The sequence below is a fragment of the Daucus carota genome, chromosome 5, assembly GCF_001625215.2.
Source record: "Daucus carota subsp. sativus chromosome 5, DH1 v3.0, whole genome shotgun sequence".
Classification (NCBI taxonomy): Eukaryota; Viridiplantae; Streptophyta; class Magnoliopsida; order Apiales; family Apiaceae; genus Daucus; species Daucus carota.
This window is the reverse complement of record NC_030385.2, coordinates 38,247,717-38,272,004: the sequence shown is the minus strand read 5'-3', so window position 1 is coordinate 38,272,004 and position 24,288 is coordinate 38,247,717. Positions and strand designations below refer to the sequence as shown.

At 33.3% G+C, this 24,288-nt stretch overlaps 1 protein-coding gene and 1 long non-coding RNA gene across 4 annotated transcripts; one reads left to right on the top strand and one right to left on the bottom strand.

Moving 5' to 3' along the window:
- Positions 1 to 6,214: 6,214 nt before the first annotated feature.
- Positions 6,215 to 7,360, top strand: LOC108220030 (zinc finger protein ZAT5). The gene has a single exon (XM_017393668.2). The coding sequence runs from the start codon at positions 6,429 to 6,431 to the stop codon at positions 7,254 to 7,256; it is 828 nt and encodes a 275-aa protein (XP_017249157.1). The 5' UTR covers positions 6,215 to 6,428; the 3' UTR covers positions 7,257 to 7,360.
- Positions 7,361 to 9,695: 2,335 nt separating this feature from the next.
- LOC135152981 (uncharacterized) lies at positions 9,696 to 23,711 on the bottom strand. 3 transcript variants are annotated; one of them, XR_010292395.1, is made up of 5 exons: positions 23,580 to 23,711; positions 23,336 to 23,459; positions 22,405 to 22,501; positions 21,299 to 21,428; positions 9,696 to 10,004 (listed from the first exon to the last, which is right to left on the bottom strand). It is a non-coding gene; the product is annotated as an uncharacterized LOC135152981 (long non-coding RNA). The 3 variants fall into 3 exon arrangements; XR_010292394.1 differs by lacking the exon at positions 9,696 to 10,004 and having other exon boundaries at positions 21,110 to 21,428; XR_010292393.1 differs by lacking the exons at positions 9,696 to 10,004; positions 21,299 to 21,428 and having other exon boundaries at positions 22,062 to 22,501.
- Positions 23,712 to 24,288: the final 577 nt, after the last annotated feature.

The following is a 24,288-nucleotide window of genomic DNA, read 5'->3' as shown; positions in this document are numbered from 1 at the left end:
TTCGGACAAATGTCATGGGAGCCTAACTAAAAAGAAACAAACTACTCGGAGCTTACAAACTTCGAAAGTGAGGCTCACATAATATGCACATAAGAGTCGGAACATCTCTGACAGGCTCTTAAATTGAAATTTGTGGAGAGAGAAAGAAATTTTTGTTGTAAGAGACTTTTAGTAGCTCTTCATATCATTAAGAGTGTCTTGTTTTTCTCTTCTCTCTCCTCAAAGTTAAGAGCCTTTACAAAGCTCTTAACTTATTTTTTACAATAAAATTTCCATTCCCTTCGATTTCATTTTAGTTTGTGTCATATACAAGTCCAAATAAAAATAAAATATTAACTTAAAAGTAAGTATAAAAAAATATTGTTGGAGTTGAGACTCTTAAATTTGTGTTAACTTGCTAAGAGTCTAATATTTTATATTATATTTAAGAGCGGGTTACGAGATTATTGGTGATGCTTCCCGTCCGGGCACCGGCAGATTTTTTATATTATCTTTTGACACTAAGTTTCATAATATTTTTTTTAATTTTTTATTCTTAAATAAAAATTTGACGTTAGTTTCTACCATGCTCACGAGTTGATTGTGAGAAACCGGAAATGCTTGAATGAATAGTAACAGGAGTATGTGTGTTTGGTAGAGTGGAGTTGGCATAAATTTTATTTACAAGGCAGGCAAAGTGATTTAATTATAAAGAGGAGCATCTTCAAGGGTGTTATGTATAGTTGTTAGTTATAATATAATATATGGATAATAATCTAAAATTATAGCTAATAGGTTCTATGTTAACTCCAATAATGTTATGTATAATCATATTATCTAAAATTATACATAATTCATTCAGAGGTCTTCCAAATCTAGCTACCCTAATTTTGGTTATCCATATTTTTTTGCTAAAAAATAATGGTTGGAGTGTTTCACATTTTACATATCCTCTAAACATGAATGATATAGCTAACATGTCTCTACCCTTGGAGATGCTCTTAGTACTTAGTTTTAAATTTTAATCGCTATAATAAGATTCTTTTGCTTGTCGAAACTCGAGATGGTTTTTAATAAAAGTTACATGATGTCGTTCATGTTAATTATGTGCAGATTTATCATATTCTACAAAATAAAAAAAATCAAATTATGATTTAATATTTTTTCTGGAAATTTTGAATTTTCTAACATTTTCCTCATGAATAAAACGGTAACTTTTGGTAGTATCTTATATGGTACATTTTACCCCAATTTCAATACGAGACAACGTTTGATTTGGTTGAATACGAAGATACTGAAAATCTTTTGCATCATATAATGGACAAAGGATTCGTCGAAATTGAAGAGAGCGAAAGTTAGGGATTCTTTGGGTAGCCTAGCTTGCAATTTGCCTTTATTCATGCACTAATTTATAATGTGGTGTAGTAATGGCTAGTAAGTGATCCACCACTTGATAGTCAGTTTACTAACTCGAATCATGTTATGTATATACAGTTGACTCGAATAATTTCGACTACTAATTTTCTACTCGTTGATTATTAGATGCTACTTATCTGTTCTCAATGATAGATCTACAATCTGTATACTCCTATAAAAATAGTTCACTATAATCCCAACCAATGTGTTACTATAAAATAAAAGGCTGCTAATTTGTTTACATGATCTGGCTTAGTGGCTTTGCTTCCAATCTGAGACAGCTATGTTAACCTTGTGTGGCTATCAAGCTTTTTTATACAGTGACGTACTTGGAAACTCAAATATTTGAAGAATATTACTCAATATTACTTGTTATCTATTTTTCATGACTTTGACATTTATTTTAGAGTATATATAAAATATAGTTTTACAAAGAGAAATTTGTTACCCACATTTGTAAAAAGAAAAAAAAGAGTCCAAACTGCAATTGAGGTTGCAACACAGTTGAATTTAAAATTGATTTTCAGGTTAATAGCATCGCAAACAAGATTGCAAATGAGGTTGAACTATATTTTTGAAAGTAATTTCTATAATTTGAATTTTTTTTTATTTTTTTCATAAATTATTTTTAAAATTCTTTTTTATAGAATTTAATTAAGACTTTGTTCAAGAAAAATAAAATAAACTTAATCATATTATAAAAATTCTACTGTGTCCAACTCAGTGAATAAGAGGGAGAGAGGGAATATTACTTCGTGTACTTTGTTCGAGCAGAGCTAATAATACACTGTATAGAGTTTTGGATGAACTAACAAGCAATTAATTAACAAGTAGCCACTGATGATAATGATATTTGAACAAGATAATTAAAACCAGTGTTTTGTATTGTTGTTCACTTTGCTTGCCACCACCAGCAATTCAGCAACAAACAAACACAATCACTCCCTCTCATTTGAAAGACTTGGCTTATATCGTAGATCACTAAACTTCACAATTTAGTTAATATTTTAATTTTAAACTATCACTAATAGTAGTATACTTTTAAGTTGTAATTGAACTTTAAAAATAAGTGATGACCGAGCCTATAATCTATTAAAATTCTGATTTTGCATACTATGTGACTCATCAGTTATCTTTTTTTAAATATAAGCATAGCAATTGTTTTTTTAAAGAAACTCACAAGAAGTTTATTATAGGTAGAATTTTTTAAGAAAATTATATTCTTACATTAATTTTTTTCTTTCCCGGAACTTGTTGAATTATGTTTCTCTCACAATAAGCCTGTGATTCTTATAGCAATTACTGTGTGAACAGAAAGAAAACACCTTAAGTTTAAACCAAGTTCACATATTCTTTAATAGTCGTGATCGTATTTATAATCAAGAACAAGAATATGGAAAATGAAAATTGAGCCTCGGGAAGTGATTAGTAACCGTAATTATCTCCTTCCTGATTATCACCGATTGGAATGATATGCTTGATCTATGGAATATAACTTGGACAGAAGTTTCAACATGCAAATCAACATGGTAGGCCTGTAAATGGATCGGATATCCGATCCGACCCGATCCGATCCGTGGTTAAATAAATGGATATGGATCCTTATTAAAAAAATCCGATCTGCTAATAATCCGATCCGATAATAATCCGGTCCGATAAAGAATGGATATGGATATGTTCAAATCCGATCTGTTAACGATCCGATCCGATTCATGCTTAACTATATTATATATTTTATATTATATTGTATTATAATATAATATATTATTATTAATATATTACATACAAAATAAAAATTTCTAAAGATACAAGACAAAACCCTAAATCATATTTTCTTATAATCGATGAGCCGCTCCTAATTTTTGACATGGCTCTCACTCTTGTTATCCGGTTAATCTAATAATCACTCTTTTTTTATGTAGAGTGAGTATAAACACATGAGCTAACTCTTCCACTTAAAATCTCCTCAATCACCTGGTTCCGTATTTAAGACATATTTATCGATTTTAATCCTTATTAATAGAGGAGCAAATTATAATTTGCTTCCTCCAAAGTATTAAGCAACTTATTTATTATTTTTCTATTTACTTGATAAATTCTGTGTTGAAGTTTTTATCGGAAAAACCAACAAAGTTTTTATTAAATACTATTTTATTAGTTTTTTTACCTATTACGCTAAAGTTTATAAATTAATATAGCTAGAAAATATCTCTTTTTTTTGTATGGAAGTTAAAACATTGTTCACGGTGAAAAAATATATTTCATAATTTTTAGTGGATCGGGGCTCCGATCCGATTATCTATGATCCGAGTGGACCGGATATGGATTGACTTGTAAAATATCCTACTCCTGGTCCGATCCGATCCGAATCCGATAAATTTAAATGGATTAAGATATGGATTTAGCTAGATGCGATCCAAATCCGATCCGTTTACATGCCTAAACATGGTGCAAGACTAATCAATTTGATCATTAGGCTTTTGGTTCAACGAATTAATCTCGATTAATGATTTAAACAATTATTACAGCAATCCCATATATATAAACTATGCGGACACTTTACACTTTTTCTTCACACATAAAGGAAAGAAAAAAGGTCCGAGCACTGGTGCACCTAATATAGCAAGTATACTCGGTAGTTTACTATATAGTGCCCGCAAAGTCATCAACACCACATGCAGGTTGCTGCTAATTATTACTATTTTTAATTCATATTTATTGACACATTCGCATAAATCATTATGAATCTAATAAATTTATAAAAATGTTCACATATAAAATTTAAAATAACACGGGTGTAATTCCAAAATTTGCTTAGTGTCCCAAAAAGAATTTAGATCCGCCTGGTAGTGAATTTAGTTATTTCTAGAAAAAAAAAGTGTATATATATATTCATTCGAATAATGAGCATCAGCTAGCACTAGGCCAGGGAATATGAGTGTTTTTGTGTGCGGTGAGCAGTGAGCAGAGAGTGTAATTACCTATTGCTTGAAGAGAAGATATGCATTAGTTGGTTGATTTACTAGAGCCGGTCGAAAGTGTTGGATTAGTATCAAAGTGTGATGGAAAGTAAAATCCATACCAAAAGTTGGTGCAACAACTGTTTATTTCTCAGTTAGTAGCACCACTAAAGATTGTGTTAAGTAACCTAAATATGCTCAACAAATCTCCCTTGAGCAATTCGAAACTAATTGCCCCATTTTACACATCCTGTTAAATAATAATTGTAATCCTCAACTAACCCTTTGTTATTCTCCAACACACAATGGGCCTAATTTCAGACTCTAACCATAAGAACCAGCAAAAGTAAATAACAGTGTATGAAATATGAAATAGCTAACTAGTAAAATAAATGATCAACTATAAGTGTTGGGAAAATTAGGAGTTGGGAAGGTGACAGCATAACAGTTGGGTGGTGGCATGAATGGTCACTATTGCAGCAATGTGCTCATGAGAGAGGAGTTGAATAAACTTTTGTTTATTCCTCCACCTTTTCTTTGCTTTGGATATGAGAGTGACCATTATTATTTTATTTATTTTTTAATAATAATGCCATAATATAACTATAAATTGTATAATATAGAGCTCAAGGTGGATTGGTGGAACAAGTTCTTAGCATTGCTTAAAAGTCAGCTGAATATCTCCTCCCTTCCTTTCTTTTTCAGCATCTCTTTCTGTTGCAAGAAAATCAAATCCATAGCACACACATATCATTTGAATACATAATAGATAATACTACATATAAACATCTCAGTGACTCGGTCTGACTTTCAATTAGGAGATAACAGCAATTTGTTCTATAGTCCAAAATTAAAAAATCGTAATCAGTACACAAGACTTAAGCTTAGCGGTAATACTAAACAGGTTTCATGGTCCTTCGCATCTCTGCATAATCTTAAAACAGATAAAGAAGCCGAATTTCCGCTTAATTTGGACTCTAAACAATAGAAGCAACTCCCCTGTTTATAATCTTATTCTCCGCTGGACTACTGGCGAGATCTAGTAAAATAACTTATTTAATGCGGCTTGTTTTGGTGGCAAAGGATACAATAGGATTCAATGCAAAGACAACTAAACCAGAAGTGAATAATATAGAAAAGGAAAAAGAGAGTAAAGTGTATAAGAAGAAGTTGATAGTAGTTTACTTTAAGGTAAAGAAGAGGACGGATTGGATGAGAGAGAGCATACAATTAACGTGCCGTCATAGGCTTTACTGGTTGAGCTTGTTCGTGACTTCCATTTTCATTCACTAAAAACAGGACAACTATATGAAACCTGCTTAAAACGTTACCACCACACCAAACTCCTCTCTTCTTTTCTTTTCCAATTCCCCTTATCCTTAATTTCTTTTCACCGTTTCTGTTTCTCCACCCTCTGCCAGATTATTCTCCTTTGTACCACAAAAATAAAGTTCTCCGTAATCACACACATGTAAGTCATTCTGTCAAATACAGTTTTATCGTGAGAACAACGAGAATCTAGTGGATAATCAATTAATCGAAAAAAAAACATTGAACGACTACATACAAATCAATTACAATTAAACCTTTAAAATAATAACCCCGAATCAACAAAAAATATTATATTTAGTGAAAATAAACATACGCTATCTATGTTATGTTGGGATCAGAATTTTTATTTTATTTTATTTTATATGACAATACTACCTTATCGATTATTACTTAATCGAGATTCAGCTGTAGTTTTAATTCGATATATTAGAATGGTGAGTGATAAAAAGGCCATATACGTAAATGTGTTATGTGAAGGATATAGTGAGTAGGAAAGGCAAGTAAAAGTGGCGAGTAATAGAAGCCACATCCACGATAAGTGTTCACAAGGGAAGGGCGTTTAATTTGACTCCAAACTCTGCTTTTTTATGATTCACTAAGCTATATATAAAGCGACTCCCACAGTCACATATCACCTTCTCATTTTTCTCTCCTACATTAGCTGCTTTTCTTAGTCACTTTCCACACACTTCACTTCTTCTACTTGCAAACACTAACACACACTCTACACTACAAGATATCATGACTCTTCTTGGCTCCGACATAGAAGAAGCCTCATCCCAAGAATTAACCATGGAGGCCCGGAGACGGATAATATTCCGAGGAAAACGTACCAAACGATCAAGGCCAAGGCCATCCACCGTGGTCACCTCTAGCTCCTCCACTACCGGTGGTGAAAGAGGCCTCGAGGGCGATGCCTATTCTTTGATACCTTCACCTCAAAGCTATGGGAACTCTGCCTCAACACAAGAAGATGAAGATATGGCGAATTGTCTGATGCTCTTGGCTCAAAGTGGGGGTAGCTTCAACCAGAAGCAACATCACGACGATGAGATTTATACTAAGAAGCTTTCAAGCCGTAAATTCAACGAGATGGTTTCCTCCACATCTGGAAAAGAAGAGTTTTATGCCTACGAATGCAAGACTTGTAACCGAAGTTTCACCTCATTTCAAGCTCTTGGAGGCCACCGAGCAAGCCACAAGAAACCTAAGAATTTGATCGATGAAAAGGGAGCTCTAATATCCACAATTCTTAACGATAAAGAAGATCAAGAACATGGCCTTTTTAACAAGACAAGCGCGATAATCAGCCAGCAGAAAGCTAAGGTTCATGAGTGTTCTACATGTGGCTCGGAGTTCTCATCAGGTCAAGCCTTGGGTGGTCACATGAGAAGACATCGAATTCCGACAACAAATACTATAAGTTCTATCATCGATCATGATGATCAGAAGCCGAGAAATCATGTTCTGCAACTAGATCTCAATCTTCCGGCTCCAGAGGATGATCATTATGATTCTAAGTTTCAGTTTGTATTCTCTACTGCAGCCTTGGTAGATTGTCATTACTAGGAACAAGAAACTATGTTGTCTAGCATATTATGTTATATACAAGTGGGATTTGATTAATGTAAATTTCGATTATATATCTACATATTATAACATATTCGTAAATATCCTCAAAATATTCGGTTGGCCAAGTTTTTAAAAGTTGGTTTCCACGTTGATGATCTATCTACTTGTTCAAGTTGAAGTTCTCTGAGTAAGTAAGTGGTTAGTGTTCATGGTTGCCTTTCATTCACGAAAGGTGAGTGACAACTTGGGGCATCTTATTTATTATTTTTCAAAAAAATTTACAAGATTCCTCTTTTGTGATAAATTTCAGTATTGTCATGACGTGTTATTCACCTTCTGAGATTAGTCAAGATGCGCGTAAGCGACCCGAATTTTGAACAGTGGACTATCTCTTCACTCTTACCTCATTTGTTCTCCGGCGGGAGAAGGGTGTGTATTTGTGTTGGCATGGTAAGGGTTTGTTTGGCATGAGCAGCACCACAACTAAAAGTCGTGGATTAGGTTCTTCTATTTAAATTTAACATTTACGATTATAATAAGGATAAAAAGAACTCCCCTCACTCTTTCTTATCATATTATAAAATTTGCTTGTATCTACATGATACATGTCTGTTTTGTAAAATGACAAAGCACAGATGGATAGGAAGGATGAGTTGGTACTTGTCTTTCCTCTGTTCTCCTATATAGTATATATACATGAACGAAGCGACTACTATGTCTTTATTATATATACCCACACACATACGTGATACGATCTCACTTTAAATATTAATCCAGATTTTACTCGTAATTTTCACGGAAACAATCTCTCTTCTTCGGGACTTTGGAATACACAAGTCCGTGTACAGCTCGCCTTCCCGCACCCGAATCAAAACGGGATATATTAGGTAAATATGGTTTGGTTAAGTATCTAATCTGTGATATAGTAGGCCTAATATGTGCTGTTATTCTCGTTTAAAAGCCAGTATTTAGTTGATGGTACACCGCACTCGAAGCTTTCGGGCCACTTATTTCACAATACGACACCTAATTAACTTATCCTTGGCCTCTAAACTTTGTAACTAACTAAGAAATGACATACACCTATGACCTATAGTCCTATACAGATCTAACAATTAAGTACTCCCTCAGTTTCTTTATTCTTTTCTCGTTTGATATGTCGGGACTGCTAATAACATGAGACTAATTACTAATTTACGTCTAATTTATATGACAAAATATAATCGTGAGTGATCTTGTTGAATTCGTATTCACGAGTACTTTAATACAATGAAGTTTTTATATTTAACACCAATACGAAATTAATGATATTAAAGATCAAAAGTGTGTATTGGCAAACGTGTTAAAAGGAAATAGGAAAAGTAATAAGAGACGGAGGGAGTATAAGTTAGACCCACATATCATAATGTTTGTTTCGCAAATTCAGTTAGTTCAACTTTAATTAGTTTCACATAAGTGTTGCGTGTAAGCTAATTAGCAGGTAAGGTATGGTTCATTATGCACTGTCTGTTGCTTACTAATACATAATTAACCAAGTGCTAATTGTGAGTGGTTTCGGACCATGCTTCACTGTTTGTCACTAAACTGTACTCCCTTCGTCCCGGTCATTTGTATACAAATGGCTGGGACACGGAGACCAAGGAATTTTGTACTCCCTCTGTCCCTCTCATTTCTTTACAGTTACTATTTTGGGATGTCCCTCTCATTTCTTTACGTTACTATAAATAGTAAGTTTTTTCATCATTACACCCACTATCTTCCCCCACTATCTCATATTTAACAATAAAAACTACTATTACACCCACTACTTTCCTTCACTATCTCAAATCTATTATTAAATATTGGTAGGTCCCACCACTTTACCCACTTTTCATCTAACTTTACTTATTTTTCATACATTGTCTTGGTCTCCGTGTCCCCCTCCAATGTAAACAATTGAGGGGGACGGAGGGAGTAAGAAATAAATAAAGTTAGATGAAAAGTGGGTATAGTGGTGGGACCCATTAAATTTTAATAATAGATTTGAGATAGTGTAGGAAAGTAGTGGGTGTAATAGTGTTTATATTATTATAGAATGAAGATAGTGGAAGAATGTAGTTGGTGTAATGATGTTTTATATTATAAAAGTTTACTATTTTTGGAATGTATACAATTGATGGGACGTCTCAAAAAAAAAACTATATACAATTCATTGGGACGGAGGGAGTATGTCTCAGCTATAAATATTGGTTGGCCAAAGTTTGCATGTGGACACTGTGAGTGAAGTCCACATTAACACAGATAGGATGCACAATATACAGAGAGACTTCGAGAGTGTGAGTAGGACTGTTGGAGAGGTTTAGTACTATTCTTTTGTAATAGTCTTCTCGTGTGATCAGATGCGTATCTACTATCTAGTAAGAGACACGGGAGACGTGTCAGTCATAAAGTAGTATTTTAAAAAAAAAATCTTCATTATGTCTTCAGCGATTTTAGGGCTTATGCCCACAGCCCATTTGTAGTTGTAGTGCACGCTCACATCTTTTCCTACAAAATACACCCAAAATTTCCCCTACTTACATTGATCAAATTCTCCCAAGTTCAAAATCCTTTTAACTATGTAACAACTAACACCCTAACCTTTCTTCCTCCTTGTGTGTATTTGGTGGTCCATGCCAACTATTTACCGTAAACACGACTCCCGGCAGATCTGTGAGACCTCGAAAATCAAGGTCCCCACGAAACCTAAGGACCATGCACAAGTGCCTTTAAAGAAATGACGAACATGTTAATGATAGGGAAATGTCGTAGCCTGATTTAGCTTGAATGATAACTAGGACAGGTGAAAAAAAGTAAAGCATAGAAATTTTCTCTGGGACATAAAGATGTCTACAGTCGTCTCTGCTGCATGCAACCAGCCAAAGAACAATGCCTGAAGATCAAATTTAGGAAAGACATTCGCACATCATTTATACCGAGTTAATTGCAATTTGGCGCATTCTTACTTTAGTGCTCATAATTTGGGAAAATGCACTTAGATCCCCCGGTACCTAGTCTTTATTCCAGCTACAATTTGTACCCATATGAACAAATTCTCAATTCTCATGTTAGAAGACAAATTTAAGGAATGGTTTAATAGTGTACAATCTCATTTGCAACATTTTTCAAGTGGCTACAAAGCTATTAGTGCAGTCAGGCAACTATTGGACCAGTTGAAACATGAACTAAGTTTGTTGGATGCAATACCAGCTTATAAAACACAAGTAAAAGTTAATTTAAATCTTAGCTACTACCAATTTCATCGACTCAATAAACCAGCTTGCACCTGAATTTTCAGTGTTGTAGTCTTTTACAAAAACTGATCATTTACTTTGAATATATGACCAAACAAAAAGACGTGATCCTAGTACAATTAAAACTGCCTAATGCAGTAAGGTACCTAACAGAACAGAAATTTTTGAGGTGGATCTCGCATCAGTATCTCATATTACAAAATTAATGATAGGAATAATGAAAGGGCTTACTCATACACTATCTTGAGAAATTCTGTCTGCCAATAAGTATTAAGAGTGTCCTCCTGTGGCTAATGAGACAACGAGGCAGAAGAAAAAAGAATGAGACTTGTATGTGCACAAGAATAAAGAAATTAATCGTGCTTCTAACTCTATCATCAGAATTGTAGAGTCCTAACAGCTTGGCACTAAAACATGACACTATGACAGACAGATGGTTGGCCCTTCTTTGTGATCGAAACTGAAGTTCAAAATAAGTCTCTCTTTGTTTTGTTTTTGACAACTAAATCAACTCAAGTTGGACAGCTAAACTGCTTACTGAGCCTCAAGCCTCACAAGTCATAACCAGCCAGATGTTGGGCAACAGTTTCATTCCTAAATTTAGATATAGATGAAATACCTATTCGATGACAGGGAAAGGTAGCCAAAAAAAATCCATTCATTTAATCTTACAGAAATAGATATCTTCGACATCAATATACCTTTCTGTACTGAATAGGAGGGACAGTATAATGACTTTAACCCACCTTTCCTGTTAGTTGTGAGGATTGGTATCAAAACCCTGAGTCTCCTAAAATCAACAGCAGGCTAAGTTATGTTAGTAAACTCAAACATGTCTGTGCTGGTTGGATCAGTAATGGTGCATACAGCCAAACATGTTTGAGTCAATAATGTAATATGTATTATTTCTTATTAGCTGCTGAATATTGTACTAATTTGCGAGCAAATATTTAATAATATTCATTTCTTCCTCCATTTCGTTCACAAACACAAACTAGATCTCAGTTAATCTGGAAATAGATTTCCATTCCTCCCTTTAGTCATATCCTTCAATCACCTTATCATAAAGATTGTGCACTCTCATTTATTTCACTCTTTCCTCTTCTATCTCTCTTCCAACTTCAATTTATACAAATAAATATACAATGTCATATTATTGAAAAAATGTACAACACAATAGGTGTGGTTAAACGAAACGTTCAGACATAATATAGTACCATTCCTGTAGGATCTCAAATTTCCTGTCCAGAACACAGTAAAAAAAACAAAACCATCCATTTTTCCCGGCTATTTTCTTCCGAGAGACGAAATTAAGCTACATATAGAGCCGAGGGCGGCGTACTTGAAAAGGTAGAATAGACATTGGGGATTTAACATCGGTTGGAAATGCCATCGATGTTAAAAGTCCTAACAGCATCAATAAAACTGAAGTCTTTTAGTTTATTGGACATCCCTCGTTAGTAAAACCAATGTGTTTGGTACGCATTAAAAGAAAAGACGCGTGCTCTTTCCCCTCTTTTACCAAATTATTTCCCCCCACTTGGCAAAATTTCGGTTCCCCCCTTTTTCTTTCAGTACTCTGTTCAATAAAAACAAACGAAACAGTGTTGGGGTATTCGATTGGCATTTAAATTATGCTACAAAATCTGGTGGTATTAAATTAGGATTTTAAATTATGCTTAAAAATTCGATGTTATTCAATTAGGATTGTTTTAAATCCATTAAAATATGATGGTATTCAAATGTTGATGGAGTTTTTTAGATTTCATAAAATGATGATTTTGTGGGAATCATCAGTGTATTTTAATTTTTTTGAAATCCCACCAAAAACCATGAGATTTTGAAGCATGGTGCTTAAATCCTAAAGAATCTATATCAATTATGTGACATTTTATTAAGAATCCGCACAAAATCAAAATCACATATAATCCATTAAAATCCATAGACTAAAAACAATTCATTTAGCCTTTGTCTGAGACATTGTTATGGGTTTTGGGTGAAGATGTGATTTTTAAACAAATACGATGAACCCCATGACAGAGTAGCTGCTGTATATGTCACTCTCTTTCTCTCTACTCTTCTAATTTTACATTATGTACAACTTTATTTTGTTTTTTCTTAACTTACATATGGTTCTTTTATTTAAATACATATAATTTTTAAATTTAAATAAAATATCAATATTAAACTATAATAATAATTTATAGTTTGATAGAATATTTTTGGTAATTTCTAAATTATTTTTATAGAAAATTGTATAAAAAAGAGAGATAGATCAACGTGCCCTCCTCTTAACTTTAACGTGTTCCAGAGATGTCCAAAAATCTAATATCCCAAATGCAATCCGATCCGATCCATGAAAAAATCTGAAAACCTTGATTTGGAAAAAAGCCGGTCTTGTTTGACATGGGCCGTACATTTTAGATAGACCTACTGTTTTTTATCAAAATCCGGCGTGGCCTGAAATGTAGAAATCCAGATAAAACCCATTTTCATAAATTCCATATTAAAGTTCGAATAAAGCACACATGTTGTATCCAGGATTATATATATTATAAATCTATAGCCCAAAATCGATTAAACCTAAGAACAATTTATGCTAACCCTTTACATAATAACTTGATTACCCGGCCCATATTATTTAGTTGTCCAAGACTACAAATCTGTATTAAAATCACAATACCCGATCTATCTCTATTCTCAATCTCCAAGTCTCTGTATCTTTATCCCAAATTTGAAGCCCTAGATCTCGACGTCTCACACTATGTCTTCTTGATTTCGCATCTACAATCTATAGTTTATGATGGGATATCCACGTTTACATCTTTATCTCTAAATAACTTGATTGCCCAACCCATTATATAATTTAGTTGTCCAAGTCCAAGACTACAAATCTGTATTAAAATCACAATCCTCGGTCTATTTCTCCTCTTGATCCTCGATTTATTCCAAGTTCCTATATCTTCATCCCGAATTTGAAGCCCTCGATCTCATTGTCTCACATTTTGTCTTAGTGACTCTGTCTCTATAATCTACAATCTATGATGGGATATCAACGATTACATCCCTATCTCTAAATAAAGGTATTCCTACTTTCGACTAATTTTATTCAATATTAAGATTTTCGAGTACGCGTGTTTATGTATAATTGTATGCTAGGAAGCACCGACGCTCCAAAAAGGTAGCCGAATCTGTCTCCGACCCAGCGACTCGGCTGAGTACGTGTCCGACTCGCCATGTGGTGTGTCAACACGAGACACGCAGTCGACTCATCGCGAGCGACACGCGACCGACTCGGCCCATCAAAAAAAGCACGAACCCATATGTTTTTATTGTCAGGCCCAAACCCATATATTATTTAACCTAATATCACAGTTCTCATTTCTTTTATAACATTTCTCTCCTCTTTTCATCTTCATCTAATATCCATCCGCCTATATATACATCCATCCATCTACACACACACACACGCACATATATACATGCATCTCTCTGTGTGTTCAAAGTCCATAAACTATGAGGGGAGGGGGTCAATGAGTTTAAGCACGAATAGCAACACTGTTGCGGGTGCGGAGGAAATTAATATGAATTTTTCACTGTCGAAGCATGTAATAGTGATTAAGAAATAGGGAAAGAAGGGGGTGAATGTTGGGTGGCAATGTATAAATATTATATTTTTTTATTACTATTTTTTTTGTCGTGTGTCTCGTATCCAGGACTCTTTAAGAATTGGCGAATCCCCGCGTCCCATGACAACGTATCTGAGTTAGTGCTTCCTAGATCGTATGTATATTGCACATATACATGTTTATCTCAATATCTTCTAGATTTATTGCCATATATGTGTGTGTATCTTCTATATCTAATGGTCGTTGTAATCGGTGAATGTGATATATTATTATTATTTTTTATAAGTTCGTAATTGTTGCAAGTTGTGAGTTGCGAGTATATTAAAAACTAGAATATAGTTGTTTTCCTTTTAGCTTAGAAATATATAATGATCTCAAACTGCATATTATACTGCCTTCTATAAGTTTACAAATATACAACTTACATTCTGTATTCTATAAGTTTCTCACAAATCATTCACTGTTATTTTGTTACAAATTGTTCGCTTATTCTTAGATATGCATCCTCAAGTCAACAAACACCTTCTATTATAGGTCCATGTGTGGCTTCTTCAATTCCGACAATCCCTTCTTATATATGATTCTACATAAGCACAAGGATAGAGTAGAAGTTTGGGCTCATTTTTTAGTGCAGCCGCCAGATTTAGTACAGAATGCAAGACATATACTTTGTGGAAAGTTGTTCACCACTAAAGGAAATTCAACGCTTGATAAGCACGAATAGACGAAACATGGTGTACATGGAGTTGTGATCAGACCCTACAAAGGGAGAATGAAGTGTCTCCTACCTCGAGGATTGGCATTCTTCCACTTTGACAACGAAGATACAACAAGGTATATACTTCAAGGATTGTAGCCATGTTATCAAAAGGTGAACAGAACGACTCATTGTGATGCAATTAAAGGCTATTCAATAGCAAAATAAGCCATAATCAGGTACTTCAGCCAATTCGAAGGTAAAGTAAGCTTAACCACTGATATTGGACTATTGATCAGTATCTAAATGTGTCTTATATATGCACTACATGCTACTGGATTGATAATATAACATGAAAATTTTAAAAGTATAATTTATTTGAATTTCCTTGTAATAGCTCATCTATATATCAATTAATTATGTCATACGTTAACGAAATTAATATCTAAAATAAAATTTTAAGTCTTTTTTATTGAAAATGCTAGTAATAATACATCTGCAATTAACATGTTAGAAAGAGATTTAGATCCAATCTTAACTGGTGAATTTTTTTTTAAGTAGATATGTATGTCTTCACAATGGACTTTGAAATTGTTAAGCCAATTACTTCTAAATTAACCAATCACTTCTAAATTAAGAGACTTCTTAGTATTACTTGAACATATATTCCTCCAAAACTTTATAACCTCGAGACAAAACATCAAATTCCTTAATGCCTAAACAACACAAAACTCAACAAATTGAGCAATATTGTGACAAGAGACATAAGGTTTAGAAAAATACATCTATATGTATGTCAATTTAATTGCTTTACTAACACAATAAGCAACTTAAATCTGTTACTTTTTACTGAAAATATATAAAATCTATCATATGAGTCATGCCAGAATTTTAAAACAACACAAACAATAATTCTAACATTACCATTGTTGCTTCAATCTTAAGCCCATCCCTCTAAGATTTTGTAATATTCAAATTGATTAAAATGCGACCTTCATGCGCCACAGCTTTAGCAAGTTCAAGATTTATACTAGCATATTCATAATCAGCAATTGTAAAAGTTGGTAGGGCTGCAACAGCCATTTCTGGAACATTTTCTTGTGAGCTGTGTTAAAATGAGTAATAGTGCTAAACCTTGGCAGGTCCAATACCAATGCATATAGGTTTGATGGCTTTCGGCAAACTATAGAAGCGAATGAGAGAGAATCCATTCCAGCCTATTCATAATCGCATTTAGGCTTCGCTGCTTAATGTTTGAATTCCTCCGGCTAGAGAATACAACAATGGAAAAGAAAAATGTATTCTCCAGTTGGATGAATTCAAAGATTAATGATTTGAACCTAATTGAGATTATGATTTGGCAGGAATGCATTCTCTCTCATTCGCTTCTACAGCTTGTTGAAAGTCATCAAACAGGTATGCATTGGTAATTGGTATCGGACCAATGAAGCTGTAGTATTATTAATCAGTTTAAAACAGAGCTCAAGGGAAGATGTTCAATAAATGATTGTCACAGCCCTTTCAAAATTTACAATTGCTGATTATTAATATGTTGGAATAAATCTTGCATTTTCTGTAGTTATTGCTCACGAAGGTGATATTTACTCCTAGACCTTTCAAAATCTTGGGCGGGCTTCAGATTAAAACGACAATGATAATTTCACGGTTATTGCTTGTGTTGTTTTAAAGTTTTAACATGAATCGTCAGATAGATTTCGCATATTTTCATTAAAAAGTAACATATAAGTAGGTTATTGTGTTGGTAAAACAATTGAATCGGCATCAATATAGATTTATTGTGCTAACCCTTATGTCTCTTGTCATAATATTAACTAATTTGTTGTATTTTGTAATGTTTACGCAAAGAAAAATTTGCCATATTGTCCCCAGGTTAGAAAAGTTGGGGAAGAAGTTGGAGGAATGGGTGTTCTAGTAAATTTGGCAAGATCCATGAATAGATGGATTGTTGAGGAGGCTGCTACAGTTCTGTGGAACCTTTCAATACATATTCTAGTAAATATTGTTAGATATATTGTTAATTCTGCTATAGTTATCAGTCTCGTTTCTTTCGTCTTCCATTTTCATTTCCCTTCTTTGCTGAAGAAAAGGTAATATAACTGCTCCAGCTATCTTAGGCTCAACCACAGACAATAGGACCATTTGAAACTCAAAATGTAAATCAGTGCAAACATCATCACTTTCAAACAATATGAATCTTATTGGCGATCAAGTATTATGACAAGAGACATAAGGGTTGGGCAAATACATATATACATACATACATACATACATACATACATACATACATACATACATACATATATATATAGGCTCATGATCAAATAGAAACCACTCTTAAAATAAAAACTAGAAACCAGTTTCCCTACCACTATTTATAACTACGGGTATCACTAATTTATACTGCACTAATCACTGTTTTTATACAGTATGTAAACAGCGATTTTATTATCAAAATTGAGAAAATCTACTTATCTAAATTATTGATAATCGATTATAGATGATTAATTTCATCCGTAGGAAGGTTCTTGGTGGTAGGAAGCTGCAAGAGAAGTTGTATGATGATGATAAGTAGTCGTTAGTTTTGTAAGTTATGATGGAAAGTGTATGTGACTAGTGGTGATGATAGACAATGGTGGCAAGTCATAGAAACGTTTGGTAATGGTGGTAAGAGGTCCATTATTACGATTTGGGTGATGATGATGGTCATATACGTTGCATATATGTGTATATATATATATATTTATATTCGCGAGATATGCTATATATAAATTAGTGATATGTTATGTACAAATTAGTGATTTCTGTAGTTAAAAATAGTGATAAAAAACTGTCCAGAAACTGGTTTTTAGTTTTTAGGCTAATTTGGTTTCTATTGGAGTAGGACTATATATATATATATATATATATATATATATATATATATATGCCATTGCTCAAAACAGAACACTCTTAAAAAAATAACAACACAGAACACTTTAGAATCAAATGTAGAATCTCATCATAAACTTGAATTAAATTCAAATTTTAAGGTGATTAACGTTTTATTATGAATAAAAATAGTATCCACCATGTTTAACAATAAATATAAATTAAAAATAACATGATTCTATGTAAAATAATCGTGCAAAAGATATATCTATATGATTCTATTCTGGATTCTATTTTTGATTCTAGTCTGGATTCTATAATATTTCATATTAATAACTTGGATGAGTTTGGATGTTAGGATTCATATATCAAGTTTAATTGGTGTTTAACTATGTGATTATGATCTTGACAAATCATTATTTATGAAAAATAAAGTGTTATGATAGTGTTCTGTGTTGTTCTTTTTTTAAGGTGTTCTATGTGGAGTGCAACACTTAAATATATATATATATATATATATATATATAATTAAGTTGTTTTACTAACACAATAACCAACTTAAATCAGTTACTTTTTACTAAAAATATATAAAATCTATAATATGCGTCATGCCTGAACTTTTTAACAATACAAGCAATAATCCTAAAATTATCACTACTGCTTCAATCTTAACCCCAATCCCTCTAAGATTTTGTAAGGTTCAAAATGATTAAAATGCTACCTTCATGCGTCATAGCTTTAGTAAATGCAAGATTTTATACCAGCATATTCATAATCAGCAATTGCAAAAGTTGAAAAGGGGTGCAACAGCCATTTCTTGAACATCTTCTTGTGAGCTTTGTGCTAAATTGAGTAATAGTGCCTCACCTTGGCAAGTCCAATACCAATACATACATGTTTGATGGCTTTTAGCAAACTATAGAAGCGAATGAGAGAGAATCCATTCCAGCCTAATCATAATCTCATTAAGGCTTCACTGCATAATGTTTGAATTCCTCCAGCTATGAGAATACAACAATGAAAAGAGAAATGTATTCTCCAGCCGGAGGAATTCAAAAATTAATTATCAGGACCTAAATGAGATTATGATTTGGCTGGAATGCATTCTCTCTCATTCGCTTCTACAGCTTGTTTAAAGTCATCAAACATATATGCATTTGTATTGGAACAATGAAGGTGTGGCACTATTACGTAGTTTAACACAGAGCTCACACGATGATGTTCAATAATTGGTTGTTGCAGCCCTTTCAACTTTTACAATTGTTGATTACTAATATGCTTGAATAAATTTAGCATTTGCTAGAGTCATTGCTCATGAAGGAGGTATTTTACTCCTAAACCTTGCAAAATCATAGAGGGCTTCAGATTGAAACGGTAGCAGTGATTTCAGGGTTATTGCTTGTGTTGTTTTAAAGTTTTAAAATGACTCATCATATAGATTTTGTATATTTTCATTAAAAAGTAACATATTTAAGCAGGTTATTGTGGTAGTAAAACAATTAAATCGACATCTATGTTGATTTATTGTGCTAACCCGTATGTCTCTTGTCGTGATATTGATTATTTTGTTGTATTTTGTGATGTTTAGGCATAGAGAAATTTGTCATATTGTCCCGACGTTGGAAAAGTTAGGGAAGAAGTTGGAGGAATGGATATTCTAGTAAATTTGGCAAGATTCACGAACAGATGGATTGTTGACGAGGCTGCTACAGTTCTGTGGAACCTTTCAATACATATTCTAGTACAAATTGTTATATATATTGTTAATTCTCCTATAGTTATCAGCCTCAATTCTTTCGTCTTCCATTTTCATTTCCCTTGTTTATTAAAAATAAGGTAATATAACTGCCCAACTATTTTAGGCTCAACCACAAACAGTAAGACCATTTGAGAGTTAAAATGTAAATCAGTGCAAACATCATCACTTTCGAACAAATTGCATAGTATCAGCGGTCAAGTATTATGACAAGAGACATAAGGGTTGGCAAATATATCAATATATATGTCAATTAAGTTGTTTTACCAACACAATAACCAACTTCACTCAGTCAATTTTTACTGGAAAAATATAAAATCTTCATATGAGTCATGCCTAAACTTTTTAACAAAACAAGCAATAACCCTAAGATTATCACTGTTGCTTCAATATTAAGCCCATCCCTGTAAGATTTTGTAAGGTTCAAAAGAATTAAAATGTTGCCTTCCTGCGCAACAGCTTTAGCAAGTGAAAGATTTATACCAGCATATTCATAATCAGCGGTTGCAAAAGCTGAAAGGGCTGCAACAACCAAAAGCCATTTCTTGAACATCTTCTTGTGAGCTCTGTGTTAAATTGAGTAATAGTGCTAAACCTTGACACGTCCAATACACATACATGTTTAATGGCTTTTAGTAAACTATACAAGCGAATGAGAGAGAATCCATTTAGCCTAATTATAATCTCGTTTAGGCTTCGCTGCATAATGTTCGAATTCCTCCTGCGGAAGGAATGCAACAATGGAAAAGATAAATGTATTCTTCAGCGGGAGGAATTCAAAGATTAATGATCATAACCTAAATGAGATTATGATCCGGTAGGAATGGATTCTCTCTCATTCGATTCTACATTTTGTTGAAAGTCATCAAACATGTATGCATTGGTATTGGAACAACAAATTTGTGGCACTATTACGCAGTTCAACACAAAGCTCACATGATGATGTTCAATAAATGATTGTTGCAGCCCTTTCAACTTTTACGGTTGCTGATTATTAATATGCTGGAATAAATCTTGCATTTGCTAGAGTCATTTTGCTCATGAAGGTGGTATTTTACTCCTTTCAACCTTGCAAAATCTTGGAGGGGCTTCATAGTGAAGCGGCAGTGGTAATTTCAGGGTTATTGCTTGTGTTATTTTAAAGTTTGCACATGACTCATCAGATAGATTTTGTTTATTTTCATTAAAAAGTATCAGATTTAAGTAGGTTATTCATTTATTGTGTTAGTAAAATAATTAAATCGACATCTATATTGATAATTGTGCTAGCACTTATGTCTCTTGACGTAATATTGATTAATTTGTTGTATTTTGTGATGTTTAGGCAAAGAGAAATTTGTCATATTGTCCCGAGGTTAAAAAAGTTGGGGAAGAAGTTGGAGGAATGGATATTCTAGTAAATTTGGCAAGATCCACGAACAGATGGATTGTTGAGGAGGCTGCTACAGGTTCTGTGGAACCTTTCAACACCTATTCTAGTAAATGTTGTTAGATATATTGCTAATTCTGCTATAGTTATCAGCCTTGATTCTTTCGTCTTCCATTTTTATTTCCCTTTTTTTTTAAAAGGTAATATAACTGCTCCAGCTATCTTAGGCTCGGCCACAAACAATAAGACCATTTAAAAATTAAAATGTAAAACAGTGTAAACATCATCACTTTCAAACAATATGCATAGTACCGGCGGTCAAGTTTATTTGTTGGCATAAATTGTTGAAGCTTTTTTTTGGGGAGGAAACGTTAGCCTATTACATATACTATAAAAGCATGAGTACAAGATGGTCTAACAAGGTTACCTGTAGACATGGAAACAAGTCGACATTTGTGTCCCTGCTACAAGCACGTAGAAGGTAGCACATAAGCATCATGTGAAAATGGCTTTTATCACAGGGCAGCACTTGTCAGTTCGGCCAGCACTTGTCGGTTCTAGATTTCCAACATAAAAATGTTATCTATATTCGAAAAAATTTGATGAGAAAGTTAATTGACACTAGGAAATAGCATTGGTGCAAAAGTATAGAAATGTTTAATTCGACAAAATATAAAACTACAACTTTTTATATTAATCGTGCGGATTAAATCAGATTATATATTGTTGAAATATAGCATAAGATCCATTTGGGCCTTCCTCTAACACCTTGAGGTTTTAAATGTATTCTATGTGCTTGTTATCTGATCAACCGTATGCCTCTTAAAAGTATAGATAATGTCAATCCTTATCAAGAGTTATATCATACACAACCTTCCTTAGACAATCTTAGAGTGTTTGGTTGTCTTTGTTATACATCAATTATTAAAGTAACAGAGCAAGTTTGATCCAAGAGCCTTCCCTTGTGTATTCATGGGATATCCACCTCATACTAAAGGCTATAAAGTTCTGAATTTAAACACTAAACAAATTCAGATATCAAGAGATGTTTCTTTTCATGAGCATCATTTTCCCTATCACATCATGTCATCTACTCAGCCTAAATCAACCTATGACACAGCTATATTCTTACCAGCTGATACTGATTCTTTGATCTCATATGATATGCCTGACACATTAGCAAATGAGCATAGAGAAAACAGTGCAAATTATAATCCAACAAGTCATTTTCATGATGGTGACAATGCAGAAAATTCAAAAAATTCAGGACAGTCGAGCTCGAGTCCTAGTTCTAATGATAATTCTACTCAAAGTTCACAATCTTCTCAAACTTTTAGCTCAATTCCAGTTAGACAATCCACTCGAATTAGAAAAACTCCAAATTACTTGTCTGAGTACCACTGTCAAATGTCCCATCTTGATATTTTAAACACCACTCCACACTGGTGCAACTTAGTGAGTTATGAGACATTTCCAGAATCTCATAAAGCCTTCCTATCACATACTAGTACTTTGACTGAGCCTAAAAGTTACCAAGAAGCAGCAAAACATCCTTTATGGCTTGAAGCTATTAACAAAGAATTAAAGGCATTGGCTGACAATCACAAATGGGATCTTGTTGAACTCCCTCCTGGCAAGAAAGCAATAGGAAATAAGTGGGTCTTCAAGATTAAACTCAAATCAGATGGCTCAATAAAATGATGCAAAGCACGTTTAGTAACCAAAGGATTCAATCTAAAACATGGTATCGGAGCTTTGATTTGGCGGAGGTCTCAAGTTCGACTCTCTATCACCCCCCCCCCCCCCCCCCCCCCCAATATTCTCACAATTTAATATGGACATGAAGGTGTTAATTGCCTCAAAGATTTAATATGGACACGAAAGCATTAATTGCCTCAAAGATGGGCACCCGTGATCCACTCTTCAACCCAAAAGAAATGGGATTTCGAGTGAGGGGGAGTGTTGAAATATAGCATAAGATCCATTTAGGGTCTTCCTCCAACATATATTACACAACAAAGAAATCCCAAAGAAACTAATTAACATTGCTTACGAAACAAATAGTTGACCAACCCAATGGTGTTGAAACCTAAACACAGTAACATACGAGTGTGATACTGATACATATATCAAGTCACTTTCCTTCCTACTCTGGAAATTCTTCTCATCCTAACACCGTAAGAACATTAAAATTTGCGAAGAGTTGGAAGTGGTAACTTAACAAAGTATCAAGCCTTTTGGTACAGTAGTCTAGACTTTCGAGTTCAGTAAGAGGACATGAATTAATAAGCATAAAATATGAATACAAACTATAAATACTTAGCCCTCTTCCTGACCCTGATTTTGGAAGACTTAGTAACTCAACAAAACACAATAACAACCCACATAGGAATTGAAACAGAATTAACAGAAATTAACAACCCAAAAAGCGAAAACGTAGAGATATAACTGAAAGATGCATTACTTGAGAAGGGTAGTAATGAGAATTTGGGCCTTATGAGAAGAAGAAGATTTCTATAAAATCAAGCTTTAACATCCAGAAACTGCCCCTTAAGTCCCACGTCCACAACATCCTCCTTGAATATAATCTGGCCAAGCAAACAACAGATGTATACAGACATCTCAACGAAACATACAAAACTAATTGATCACAAATTATCTAAATGTTTCATAAAATGGTTAAAAACTAAACCGTTGGGTCTTTTTACCTTTCTTCTGAGCAACAGTTGCAATGACCGAGCCTTTGTCTGAGACATTGTTATGGACTTATGGGTGTTGCGTGCTGCGATTTTTAAACAAAAACGATGAACGCATGACAGAGCAGCTGCTCTATATGCCCCCTCTCTCTAACTCTTATAATTTTATTTTATTTTATTTTACGGAGGTGTCTTGATTGGAATTTTTAAAAAAAAAATATTTATATATTTGAGGATATTTAATTTGAATTTTTAAAAAATTATCAAAACATTTGAGATCTAATTAAAATTTTGTATTATGTTGGATATTTAAATTATATTTTGAAATGATCCTGTTCAATTAGAATTAATTTTAATGATATTCAAATGTTATTAGATTATTCTGAATTCTGAATTTCATAAAATTATTAAAAATTCTAAAATATTTGAAATCTCGTCAAAATTCACAAGATTTTGATGTTTTGTATTTAAATTCTAAAAAATCTCTTGAATCTTACAAAAAATTGATCTAAAATCCGTATAAAATCAAAACTAAACACAAACTATTAAAACCCATGCAAAGAATTTCACACAGTCTATTAAAACTGAATACAATCTACAAATAGCATTTAATTTAATTTCATATATTATTATAGAATTTCATATACAAGGGAAAAAAATGTTCATCTACATTTTTTTTACGAAATGCATTCATTAAGATACTGAAACACAGTCTCAAAAT

Coding starts and splice junctions, on each gene's coding strand:
- LOC108220030 (XM_017393668.2), top strand. CDS start 6,429: ATGACTCTTCTTGGCTCCGACATAGAAGAAGCCTCATCCCAAGAATTA.